The sequence below is a fragment of the Myripristis murdjan genome, chromosome 14 (assembly GCF_902150065.1).
Source record: "Myripristis murdjan chromosome 14, fMyrMur1.1, whole genome shotgun sequence".
NCBI classification, from domain to species: domain Eukaryota; kingdom Metazoa; phylum Chordata; class Actinopteri; order Holocentriformes; family Holocentridae; genus Myripristis; species Myripristis murdjan.
In genome coordinates, this window is record NC_043993.1 from 7,936,310 (window position 1) to 7,950,476 (window position 14,167).

At 41.0% G+C, this 14,167-nt stretch overlaps 1 protein-coding gene across 4 annotated transcripts in view; it reads right to left on the reverse strand.

Moving 5' to 3' along the window:
- Positions 1–14,167, reverse strand: part of acsl6 (acyl-CoA synthetase long chain family member 6) — a 48,153-nt gene that overhangs the window by 21,795 nt on the left and 12,191 nt on the right. For 3 of the 4 annotated variants that reach the window (XM_030069397.1, XM_030069398.1, XM_030069399.1), the window contains exons 2-5: positions 8,001–8,221; positions 4,640–4,754; positions 3,713–3,777; positions 1,439–1,540 (exon numbers count right to left, since the gene is read on the reverse strand). In XM_030069397.1, the coding sequence (XP_029925257.1) occupies positions 1,439–1,540; positions 3,713–3,777; positions 4,640–4,754; positions 8,001–8,221 (503 nt within the window). Of the gene's footprint in view, positions 1–1,438; positions 1,541–3,712; positions 3,778–4,639; positions 4,755–8,000; positions 8,222–12,578; positions 12,595–14,167 lie in introns of those variants that run through there. The other variant, XM_030069400.1, reaches the window with a different exon arrangement.

The window sequence follows — 14,167 nt, forward strand, 5'->3', positions numbered from 1 at the left end:
TGTATGTGTTTACTGTATGTGTTTACTAGTGACCTGCATTTTGTGAAGATACAGGTAAAGTGTTTTGTTTTTCTATACGCGAGTGAAATAGGGCTGGTGAAACGGGTAAAAGAGCAAGAAAGAGGAGATGATGAAAGAAAGAGCTTGAGAAAGACAAGCTTCCCACTTTGTCATACGGAAAATCCCTGAATTTTCCATGACTTTCCATGACTTTCCATGACTTTCCATGACTAAAATGTTGAATATTAATGACCCTCACACATGTAACAAGCTGTTTTCTTCCTTGATGAAAATTTCAGATTCAGAGGTTTTAATAAAGTTTATTCTTCTGTCTTATTTTGCCGGGGAAGTGAACATAACATGAACAAGATAAAAAAAAATATATATATATATTACCTTTAATGAATAGCCCATTTTCTTAAATTAAACTGATTTGTTAAATTTGAGGCTGACAAAATTGCAAAATTAGGCAAAATCCTATTTCTTAAAAACCCCAATAAAGAGAAAAAAGAGGGTAGGTTACCTTTTCTTTAGGCTTAAGTCTTAAATAATAATCTTATATTTTCTACACATATAACCACATATTCATAGCCTGCATAGAGTTGATAGTAGCCTGTGCCCTTTTTTTTTTTATACCAATTTTAACACTGTTTGGGTATTTTCATCATGAGAGTAATACATACAAATTTATTTGAGCATCCCTGGGAGATTTGAAATCATACTTTTTACCATCTTTGCAGATCCAAACTGTTGCTGGGAATCTCAGCTGTGACTTCAAATCAGCCTGGTTTAACTTCCTCCTAATGAAGATACTGTATAATCCTTTCTCGTCTTTCTAAGCCTTGCTGGGAAATCTTGCACAACTCTTATTTGATTTCAATCCTCCTCCCTCCCTTGGTGCACTTGAGCTTGAAGTATTTTTTTACCTTTGTTTCATAGGTTGATAGCTTGAATGCCACTATTATGGGGTATTTGGTGTCTGCAATTTTTATCCCCACCCTGTGTGTGTCAACAGTTGGGACAAAAGATGCAGAAAGCAACTAGGCTCCCTTCCTTCCCCCGTCTTCTTCTAACCTCAATTCATAATTTAACGGCAATGTTAGTTTTAGAAACACACATTGCACATTGCAGTTGCAATGCCAGTTTTGTCAGGGTGTACTGCAGATCACTTCCTTTAACCATTAGTAAAGCAAGGTGAATCATAGTAGTAAAATGTCAGAGTTATACTGTGTATCAGCACTCATGGAATGCCTCTTGTCCAATCAAATCGCTCCACCAGAACTATCTGTTGTACAATACTCAATGACTCGCTCCAAGAAATTATGAAATTCCCGGACTTTTCAAAACTCAGTGCCTTTCCAGAAATTCCATGAGCCATGGGGACTGCGGAAAGGGAATGAAAACAGAGAAAAGAGGAAAGAGAGAGAGTAAGAGTCACCTCTGGCCTGTTCTGTGCAAACACTCCAATGAACTGGTTGGGGTTGGGCTGGCAGCCCTGATGCAGCAGGCCCGACCCCAGATGCTCGGCCCGAGACGTGACCTACAAAACAAGAAGTGTGACAACAGCTGAGTGCACGGGGGGACAGAAATAAACAGTGCTGACCTGCTCCTGCACTTGATAAATACCTGTGAAAGTAAAAAGTCTGCATATGAAAAATCTACAGTTCATTTCCTGACGTAGTTTTCTTTTTTTTTTTCTTTTTTTTTTTTTTTTTTGCATTTGTTGGAAAACAGGAGTCTGGAGGGCTTCATAGTTTCTAACATTAGGAGATTTTGGGGTTGGGTGCTCTTTAGGTTAAAAAAAAGGAGGGGACTTTGACAATAGAGACTGTCTGACCAAAAACGGAAATGCAGCAACTTATCAGAATCCAATGCAACAGATTAACTGCAAAAAGCTAAAGCACCTAAAGCAAATTTAGTGTATGATGAGATTACAGGAAAACAGCAACAAAGTAAGTCTTTGTGTTGGTCTTCTCCCAACGTGGTGTTTGTTTCCTTGCATGATTTTGATGAATGTCATCTGCCAGTTTCTAAGTAAACTCTCTAAACACCCACAGCTTTCATACCAGGAGAAGTGCGTGGCATTTCAGGAAACACAGAGCCTTGGGAACAGAGGGCCTTGGAACCACAGGGCGGACCCTGAACCAAGTTTTAGTGTTAGAAGTAGCAGCTACTAGTTGTTTTTGGCATTTTTAGCAAATTCCCTTGCTAGTGAAAGACAAAAAGAGGGAAAACAATGTTAATGTGATTTGATGATCACACATTAGCAAGTGTAGCATGGCCCATGTTTCAGATGAAATGCTGTGTGTTATTTCGCTGAGTGGATTTGGAATATGTAATGCAGTGTTTGAAATGTGGAAGGAAACACTTCACTTTGAATGAGGCAACAAATAACCCCAACCTGCCTTCACAGGAATGTGGAGAGAATAAAAGATAAAAAAGCATATTCTAACCACCAGTCTCTTCTAATAACTTAACATAATGTCACTGATAAAACTTGTTTGTGCAGTTCAGTTTTCTTGATGGCAGCAGGATTCCTTTACTGTACATTTCAAAAGAGGTTGTATAAATACCCCCATCCTCCCACCTCCACCACCATCACTTTCCAAAACATGTCAGCCTGTCTCCTGTGTTTAGAGATTTGTACAAAAAGAATGAAGGTCCAAACAGCTTCACATGATGCTTGTTTTGTATTTCAGTAATAACTTCAATGGCTTTTGCTTATGTCAAGCTGTGGGAGACAGAAACGGAGACACAAAAGGGGTACAGTCTGATTCCAGGCTGAGTCTTGTGGTGAATATAATGATTTTACAGTAACAGCAAAAACCACACCACTGTTCAGCTTGACAGGTATTTGAATTTTAGTTAAATTAGTCTTGTTATTAGTCTCGTAGTCAAGTTTTAGTCAGAAGCATTTCAAACATTTTTTTTAGTCACAGTCATTTTACTGAAATGACAGGACACTATTCTAAAAGTAGAGCTGCATTTTCAGAGCTTCCTTGGCTTATTGTTCCGACCAGTCACCCTCACTTTCAGTAAGGTGTCACGTTTGCTCTTTACGAAGATTACATAATAAGTTTTTAACACTGTATTAACTTTACAGCTGAAACAGTGCAAAGGATAAACTATGCCTGTATGTCAACATTAGAGCCCATGAATAAACACTACTACAAAAGAAAGTCGATGTTAGAGAATCATCTGTAAAACCTCACCAACACAGAGTTTACTGTGTCTGCTCAGCAAAATGGACGCTCTCCTCCTTGTGGAGGAAATTAAAAATTTCGTCCTCTTGAAAGCATTCATGTCTCCTGAAGTTACACCAGGAACACTGTTTTATCACTGTGGTCACAAATTTACAAGAGGGATTTACGCAGAGGCCACAACACCTGTTTTCAGGTCTTTCTCTTTTTCTAGCCTAATGGTTATATATTTAGCGGATTTCCCGTGAAGCTCTTCTTTATTCAACCACCACAATGATGCCAGATATGGTTGCTGGAAGTTTTGTGAAGCTGCAAAGCCTGCAGGTTGTTCTGAACACAGGATATAAACTTCACTTGAATTAGGTGAAGTGGAAAAATATGTTTTCTGACAGTTAAATTAGGTTTCTGACAAAAAATGGCCCTCTTTACTCATAGATATCTCACTGTTAAACTCTTTGTTTGCTCTCTGTGGTCAGACTGTGTTTATGATGGTTTTTCCTTGTCGTACTAACCTCTTTGTATGACAACCATTTGTAAGGCTGGTTTGGGAGTCGAGTGCCGAGGCAAGGACCATCACCTGGTGAACACACATGGAGACAAAGAGTTACACTTTGGAAAAAAGCACCAACGTGATGTTTAAATCCTAAAATTTATGACCAACACCTATTCGTGCTGTGCTTGCTAATCTTCACAATGAGACTATGAATAAAACCGAGTGAAACCAAATTTGCTCTTGTTATAATCCTCTTGGAGTGCCAGATGTACCAAATTTTAGGCCACTCAAACGTTAATTTAGCATTCTTCTTCTTGTAAACTCCACCCATCTGGTGTTACAGGTAGGTTCACATCAACACAAACAATTATTTGCAAGGGGTTTCATTCCAAATCACTAAATATCCTAAACATCACTTTCCTACTTGATAGTCATTAAACACTGACTCAGATAAAACACTGTCAAAATGTAACTATTTGGCGAGTCTCATATTATGTCTCATATTATGTTTCATAATTTCAATTTTACTTACTGAGCATTCTTTGAGTGCCAGTTATCATTATGCAAGAGTAGGTGTCCATTTTTTCCAGCAATAAAAATACTATTATCTGATGCAGGTCTAATTGTACAAAATTAGATGAAATGTAATTGAGAGATGCAGTAGGTATGGCTAGAGGCCCAGTAGGTATAAATGCCTCTGCACCGTGAGCCAGACACTTTGTGACTTAAAGATCCTGAGCCTCACACATTACCGCTAGCAACGCAAGCTATCACCACGGCAACCAGAGGATTCGTTTTACCTTATGCCGCAGCGATAACATCAGTTTAATGGTCAGAACGTGTCTCCACCTCTGTGTGTCTGTACAGAGGCTTGTGACCTTGCAGAGGAGCAAAGGCTCTGATGTAATTGTGTAATGTAGATTATTTCAGTGCACATGGAACCCACCAGTTATGTGCAGGCCTCTCTGGAAGACTTCGTACATGGTCCTGGCATCGTCATGGTAGTGAGCCAGCAGCTTGGAGCTGTCGCCCATCATGGACCTGCGACCTCCATCTTCATGCTGATGGAGAGAGTGAGAGAGAGAGAGAGAGAGAGAGAGAGAGAGAGAGAGAGATTGTTAAATTTGCTTACATTATAATCTCATGGCAGATGTCCAGAATGACGAAGAGCGAAATAGGAAGAGACAAAGACAGAGGTAGTGAGAGAAATAGAGATGAACAAGGAGACTGAGAGCAAGGAGGGCTGAGAGAAAAAAAAAAACATTGAGAGAACGAAAGATAAAGGGAGTGACAATGACAGTAAGAGAAGGAGAGAAGTTATGTTTTTTCATTGAGAGTTTCAGTGTCTTTTTGAGCCCCCCCCCCCCCCCCCCCCCCCCCCCTCCCCAATCCATGTGGAAGTATATCTTAGGCTAACTTAGTTTCTTAGGCTATACCCTCAGATTTGCAGTCCTTGCACATTTCAAACAGAATAAATGAGAAAAGAATGTCTTAATTGCTAAAATTATATAATGTCAATAGTTAATTGACACATTAGTGCCTGTAAATTGTACTTTTCATTCAATCTGTTGGCCATGGAGCCCCGATATGGTCATGATTTACAAATCTGATGGCAATGATTAGTAATTTAAGGGTACAGTTCATGAATCTGCGTACAGATTTCGAATCCGAGAGTACACATTTGTATATGTATTGTTTTTTTTTTCTACCATGTGACACGCGGTTTCATAGAATTTAGCTGATACCATAAAGCTGGGAAATCCCAGCTGCTGTTATTTGTAACAACACATTTTGTTCACACCATAGTGTTGTGAACATCACAGTGGATAAAAGTATGTAAATAGCCAAAATCAAATCCTTCTCCACCACACAGACAGGGTTATCAGACACCAGAGCCAGGAGCAGAGGAAGAGGAAATTGTTTTCCTTGTTTTACAAATCGTAATCCATCTTTTTTTCTGACAGGTCATTCTTGAATATAAAAACCTCAGCTGCTGAACAAAGCGTTTTTATGCTCCTTTGTGGTTAAGCGGGTTGATCATTGATATATTTTGGGGTATAGATATGGAGAATAGTCAACACTGACGGCATTGTCCAATGACTCATTTAGTAGGAAGAGATGAAAAAGGCCTCAAAGAACTGGGAAATGTATGAATCATGAAAGCTGCAAGCGAGAAGACAGAAGAGGAATTATGAAACACAAAACAGGTCCGAAACCTCCGTGTGCACGCTTGTGTGTGTGTGTGTGTGTGCGCGCGTCCATGCATGTTTGTGCGTGTGTGCTTGCATCATATGTCCAGCGCATGGTTTCACTACTGGAAACACCCTGTGAATTCACCAGAGTCAACCTCTCGACCACAAAAACGCTTCAAAGGAGTTTCGCATGACTGCAAACACTACTGGCCTCCCTTGTCAGTGAGAGGGCACAGCATTGAGGTGTGTGTGTTGTGTGTGTGTGTACTCGCTTTGGTTGGAGCAGTGAGTGAGGTAAACCCTGACTGAGATGAAACTGGGGTGTACCCACTGCTTTTGAGGGTCATGAGTTGGCTCTGAAGGAATTTGTCCTGAACATTTCCTGATATCATTTAGTTGATGTGGAAATTGAATGTTTGGATTTTTATGTGTTAACTATTAATCTGATCATCATTATTATTATTTAAAAGAAAGGTAAGGCATTTTTTCACTTTGACAGAGCCAGGCTAATGACTCCCATAGACTTCAAGTCTTTATGCTAAGCTAACATGAAATGGTACCCATTGGAGCTGAAGCACTGGACGTACAGAGGTGAAAATGGTATTGAACATCTTGTCTCAGTCTGGATAAGATGGAAAACGGGTATTTTGCCCCAAACTGGGTATTCCTTTGAAGTTTTCAACATGCAGCAAAAGGACCTGGACCCGAGCCCAGGCCGCTGCGGTCTTACGTGCTGTGCTACACACTCGACGCGGTGAGCCACCTGGGTGTCCCATTTGGATCATTGTTTTTAAATATTAAATATCTGAAAACTGAAAGACAACAAATGCCCCTGTACTCAGTTTCAGAGGACTTCTTGAATTACTCCCTCTTAATGTGACCATTAATGTGTGTGTCTGTGAATGTGCTTATGAATGTGTGTGTGCGCATCTCTGAATGAGAGTGTGTCCATGTGGGCGTGTATGTGTGTGATTGAGTGCGTAGGTGGCTCCCCATTAATTAATGTGTCATTTTGGTGCCTCTGTGAGTGGCAGTCAGTTAGTGTATGCTTTAATGAGTCTGTCATGAATGTGTCTGCAAATGAGTGCATGTCTAAGTGCATCTATGAATGTGTGTGTGCATCAGTTTTGTGTCTCTGTATACGTCAGTGCATCCATGACTGTGTGTGTGTGGGTCTGGCTGTGTCTGTGGCTGAGTCTGCATGAGCAAATGAGACTACGTGTCCGTGTGTGTGTGTGTACCTGAGTGTGTCTGTGAGTGTGCATCCATCTGTGCATATCAGTGTGTCTTGGTGCATCTGTAAATGGGTGTGTTAGTGGTGTAATAATCCATTCATTGAACCACTGCATTAATATGCAACAAAGTAATTCTGTTGTTTGGCTATGGTTCACATTTTAGAAGGAAAAGGATAGTCTTGCATATTGCAAAAAATGCTGAACTGAAGTGTTGACTTAAACCTGCACCACGAGATTTCCGAACATATTAACAATCCTGAAACCGACCTGCGCTTTATGGAGACATTTGTACTCCTAATTATATAGACCATTACCAAGTCATAAGTCATGCTAAGCCCATTTATTTTGCTGTTTTCCACCTCTTGTATCTCTTTGTTGTCAACTTCTGGCCTGGATTGTAGCTCTGCACATTCCTCACCCAGGGGTCATTCAAAGCAGTTGTTTATCCCATCGCTGAAAGTCTGCAGCTTCACCACATTTTTGAGTTGGAAGTCAGAGGGAAAATAATCCAAGTAATCCAACAAGACCCTTATTAGAGTGAATTGTACCCCCATTTACATCTCAACAATGCATTTTTTGGCCTTAACCTTTGGTTCTGTTATGACCAGGCTGCCTTGAACCTGGAAGCAGGGATGCCTCTGTTTGTTTACAAATGGAGTTTAAAGGGGGAAAAAAAACAATCTAGAGGTCAGGAATCGCTTACTGCAGCTTTAATTGGTGGTATGAAAACTCGATTGAAATTTAATAATTCCAAAAAAGTCCATTTGAAATCCATTTGCCAACCAGTGAATTCTGAACTGAGCTGATTGATAATAAGCCAAGATTTGCATCCTTGGCGTGTGTGCATCTGAGAACATCTCTGCAGGTGTGTGTCTCTTACCGGCACCTCCTCAGATTGGTGCAGCAGGTCGCAGGGGGGCTTGATGGCTCGCGGCCTGGTGGCGAGCCAGTAGGCCAGCACGGCGGTCAGGGCACCGATGCCCACCAGCGTGGAGGTCGGCAGGGAGCGGAAGAACTGGCTGAGCTCGTCCATCTCTGGGATCCTCAGGCCGCTCAACAGCTCCTGGGCCTGCATCTTCTCCATCAGGGTGGAACTCAGCTCTGCAGTAGGACAACACCAGTTAACTGATTGTTTCTGTTCCTGTTATCCACACTGCTCTGCTTCTGCTTTTTTTGGTGCATTTACCATTTTTTTTTCATTACAACTGAAATTTCGCTGCTTTAGCCTGCAACACCAATTACGCACTAAGCCGCCCTGCACTGCAAAAAAATCCCCATTTTAACATACAGTCTTATATTCAGTGTTAAAAACTTCTTGCCTTCTATGGGAGCAAGCGTAAATATATTAAATATATTATCTATATGCACGACTCCTTCATCAAACTCACCAGACGAATTCATGTGCATTTGCTGAATTAAATGATTTACATTATGTCTGATTACTGCAAGCATTTAGTGGTAAGGTAACATGCAGGAGGGGGGCAAGTTGAATGTCAACCTGAGCACGCCAAAAAGTTTCATCTTAAGATACTATGGCATGAATTTCTATTTAATTTCTATTTATCTAAACTTTAGGCTGTATTTAAATTTGTAACTTTGGCACAGGCCATCAACACGCTTTCAGTTTCAAATATTTGCTGCTGTTGATGTATGAGTTGTTACTTGTTTGCTTGACTGACTGATTGATTGATTGGCAGCCTGAATGATTGGCTGAGTCGTTTTTCAAGTTGATGTTCGAACACAGACATGAAACATGGCAAACGCAATCATATGAGAGGTAAATCCACACTATGACACATGAGAACACTGTACAGCAGGTGCTGCTCGCCACTCTCATTTTCACTTCCATATATGTCAAAAGGGATTCCCATGCACTCACACACACACACACACACACACACACACACACACACACTCAAAACACTCAAACACTCAAAACCCTTTCCCGTCAGTATTTTAAAAATAAATTGGACTGGAAATCACTGCACCTCTGTCATAATCATCTGACTTCTTGATAAATCTTTTACTGGCTTTACTGACACAGGATTTAATTGGTTTTAATTGTCTTTCCCAGGGTTCCTGCGCTTACTTTAAATCATATGCCTCTCTGGTCAAACCTGGTTCCTGTCTGCAGAGGTGCAGCTCAAAATAGAAACTCTGCACCCCTGCAGTGAGAGGTGACGGGACCAGAGGATAAATCTCACCAATAACACACACAGAGCTCATTAAGTTTTTGTCCCTGTCGCATGCTGTGTATGAGGCGCATAATTTAGCAGCAGGGAGGGTTGGATGTGACGCTGAGTTGAGTGTTTTCTTGCCTCTCCCCTGGGTTATGAGTCAGACACAGCACCACCTGACCAGACCAATGGCATTCAGACGGTGCTGCAGCACACAGCCAATTAGAACTGCTTCCTGTCTGTCTGAGCACTCAGCATCTCCCAGACACACGCAGCAAGAGAGAGAGAGAGAGAGACAGAGACAGAGAGAGAGACAAGTATAAACATCTGGGGCTGTGGGAAAGTTAACTTCCTCATTCATGTGTGGATTCGGTGCAAAACACCCTATTCTGCTTATGGACGTGCGTCTGCAGGTTTCAGGAAAAGCCAAATCAAAGACTTTTCAACACCTTCCAACACTACCTGGAAATAAATTAAGAAATTAAATGAAAAATTAAGAAGCAAAGCAAGTGCATCCAGCCTACTTCTGGATGAATAAGGCTAATGAAGGTGATGAATCTAATGAATATAAATGGGCATTACAACAAAAGGAACAAAAAAGAAATTAATTGCTAAGGGACATGCCAAAGGATGTTTAGTTAAGCACTTACAATAAAAAAAAAAAAAAAAAAAAACTTTTGCATATTGTGCTACTATCTTTTTTGTACCACTCTTACAGGGTAAAAAAGCATTACAAAAACTTTCAATATCTGTTTTTAAAAAAATTTAATACTTTTTGAAGCCGCAACACTCGATAAGATGTTTTCAGGCTTTTTAAGGTCATGTGGGAATCTTGTTCACACATTTTCTCATATCCCTCACACACACACACACACACACACACACCATACATATTCCTTCTCCAAGTGTAGTTTCTAAATGACACAAAACCACAGAATAAGCGTACAAGCACACACATACACAACACACAAACGCACACACAATCAGCAGACACCACGCCACAATTATCACCTGACCTGATTAAGCAGAGCAAAAGTAGCACATGACTCGACATTTACATAACACATCTATGGCTCATCACCTTCCTCTCTGCAATCCAAGTGCGCAGTACCTGCAACGGGCTCCAGAGTACGTGTGAATCCCCAAACTCTGCCTCAACAGAAACTTGACTTTTCAGACAGAAACAATTATCCACAAGAAGTTTCAGCTTTACGTGAACACTTACGGTACGCCAGACCACAGCACATTACTCTTTCCGACAGCTTTGGCTGACCAGAAAAGAAATCTTGTAATGTCCCTTTGTATTTCCTCTTTTCTCTTTTTGCTGTCCCTTCACTCATGTGCAGTTCCAGTAACCTGGATGGGAAATTAGAGCCATTCATAAACCAAATGTAGGGAAATGATGACTTTGATCAGTGTAGATGGAGGAGTCAGTCCAGTCCAGTCAGACTTTGTTCAGGGGGCATGTCAGATCATCATCAAAAGGGAAATTCTGTTTACTAGTGTCCATCAAAAAAGGGAAATCCCTACCTACATTTACCGCAAGTCAGCAAATGACTATTTTTTTTTGTTACTTCATTCTTTATTCTGTATTCCATCTTCTATCTTCCATACATCCAATGTTTTTTTTATTCTACTTATTATTGTTACTTAATTTGTACTGAACTTCTATTTCATTTTATTTTTCCATAACTCATTTATTAATGTATTTATTGGTTTATTTGTTTGTTTGTTTGTGTCTGTTTAAAAAAAACATCCATTACAATATCCTTAGAGCGTGTAAACTTTGTAACCTTATCATATTAAAAGCCTTGAAAAGCCTTCTGTTCCATGTCCTGGAGTCCTGAATTATTTTTGATTCGTTACAAATCTAAAATGGGACAAACATTCGTTCATCTCCAATTATTTCCAAGGCTTGATGTGTTTGGTTCTGACGCCGAGATCAATGAGAGAGCAGCAGCCAGATAGGCGGTACAAAACACGCACGTACAGACACACACACACACACACACACACACACACACACACATACAGACTCACACAGCCTCCATTGATGGAGAAGATAATTTCCATGCAGGAACCATGCCAATGGAGTATGAGCCACTGAATCGTGTCATCGAATAAACTGAACCTCCCTTCTACCAAACAAACACACCAAAGGCAGGAAAGCCACCATGTTTATCTCCTCAGTCACAGAGGAGATGGTGCAAGCTGACTCTGGCCCTGTGGTCTGCCACTGACTCGTGTTGGCCAGTAACAGATTACATGTGGCAAGTTTAAATGTTTACATTCTAATACCAGACTGTAAAAAATGTAAATAATGTGAAATAATTGTAAATAAATGATGTCACCTGGTAGGTACTGGGAAATAACCGCATGTCAGATTAAGCTCTTTGATGATGTTTTACAGAAGTTGAAGTAATTTTAGACCCTCCAGAAAAACGCGGCCAAAAATCCTTGATTATGCGGACTAAAATCCTTGATTCCGCGGGCTAAAATCCTTGATTATGCGATTAAATATGCGGGGTTTTTTATGTCATTTTATGCGGTGAAATTGCGGGAAGTTGCGAAGTATGCGAATAGTTGTGAAATATGCGAAAAGATGCGAAATATGCGGGAACTGGAAAAAGGTGATTCTTCTCCCACACCCTGTTACCAGGCTACTACTGAATGAAAAAGACCAATTTTAAAGATATCCTATGGTAAACAGGCATACTAGAAGCAAGCTACATCACAGAAAGTGCTGGTAATGTTTAATTTATTTTATTTTATCAACTTAAGCATGGCTTAAACATTCCTCAATCATAAATTGAGGAATGAGTCTTACCCCGAACTCTGAGTTGATCTACTCTGAGATAGGAAACTCTGAGTTTTCGGTTCCAGAACAGCTGATCTGAGTTAGTTTGATCAACTAGTTTCACCTGGAGTTAAGCGCGTGCACCACAGCCATAAAAAGACAGCGTCAATGTAGCCCCGATTTGACGAGTCACCATGGCAACGGGGAAGCGTCGGTTAACCAGGTTAGTTTCATGGAGTCTGTTACTGCGGTAACTGACCGAGAGCTTAAGTTACCTCCCTCTGTGAAACGGAAAACTAAAAGTTTCCCTCATTTCAGGTTTTTACAGACTCAGAGTTTTCACTAAACCTGCTTTGTGAAACGGACCCCTGCTACAATGTTTCCAAAAACAGTTTAAACTCAACTGTTGAACATCAACTCTAAAAATAACAGCTCTCAATGAGCCAAACCTATAGGTCTAAATAGTTTAAGAGCCTTACTGCACCATTTGTGGGAACCCTGTTCAGTGCAATATGATCTTCTCTCTCTCTCCTGTGGGCGCCGTTCTTCCGTTAGCTCGTTGTTGTGTTGTGAATGCGCGAGCTGATGACGTCGGACCGGGCGTCGCATATAAATTAACATCACAACCCCATTTATTTACTTTAGTTATAGTTTTCTCATTTTATGCGGAAATTGTGAAACAGTGTTGCCAACTTGGCGACTTTCTCGCTAAATCTGGCGACTTTCCAACTCCCCATGGCAACTTTTTTTTGTCAAAAGCGACTAGCGACAAATCTAGCGACTTTTCCTGGTGTTACTGGAGACTTCTTGTATTTTGGAAACTGACATGAAAGCACGTATCGTTCCTCTGCAGTTCCTGTTCTCAGTGAGCAGCGGGTGCTGCCGCGAGCCCCTCCCCCGCCCCAAAGTCCTCACAGGTGGTCACAGCCTCGAGCCGCGCGCGGCAGTCGCAGGCAGCTGCAGTCAGGAGAGGAGCAGAGAGGAGACCCACCACTCTGCGTCCAGGCAGCAAATGAATCGCGCATGCGCAAAGCCGCTGTTGGTCCCGCCCTTCCCGTAAATTTGTAGTTCTAAAACATATTTAGGATGTTTTTTACTCACTTTTTGTCTCTCCCACGACGTTATTCCTCTCCTACAGCGTCCATTACAATCACGTGCAAATTGCCAATTATGCAAATTAGGCGATGACGTCATTTGGCGACTTCTAGCGACTTTTAGGACAGCCAATAGCTACTTTCCTTACTGAGGAGTTGGCAACACTGTTGTGAAATCAAGCGAGACCTTATGCGCCCTTTTGGAAAATAATTGACCCCCGCATAATCAGCGACATTTTGGTGATTTATGCGGGAATCGCATAAATCGCATAATCGCGTTTTTCTGGAGGGTCTAATTACAGTAATGGATGATAAGAGAGCAGATAACACTGTTCATGTCGAGATATGTGACCAGATCATTGTCCCGCACATGATGAAATTGGATTGGATTTTGAACAGAAAGCAATTCAAAAATAATTGAAACTCTTCGTCTTAACCCTGAATGCGTATGTGTGAGATCAGACACTGACTGCAGGGCCTTCATCTGTACTAGAGCGAAACTCTTGTGCACTGTATATACAACATACCTGCCTGATATAGGCGAGTGTTTGATAGGTAATGTTGTTCAGCGAGCAGCTACAGTATTGACGGAGCCACAGAGGATTAGTCAGTGTTTTAGAAGAGAGGAAGAGGAGGGAAAACAGCACTAGTCAGGCTCCAACTCCATAACCCACTGACACGACTATTCAGGCCACTGGAATAGAGACTGGAGAGAGAGCGGGCAGTGATAAAAGCGTTTTTGTACTTACACACACACACAAACACACACACACACACATACAAAGAGCATGGTAGGAGTGGGTATCAGACAGAAAAAATAGAAAAAGAGAGGGAGTAAGAGGGAGAGAGAGCGCTATTTTTAAACAGATGGTACTCTGTGATTTACTGCACAAAAAGGGCATGAATGCAAAGTGTGTCTGGATAAATAATGTCAAGGTGGACTGAATATTTATTTATTTATTAATTTTAGATGATTGTT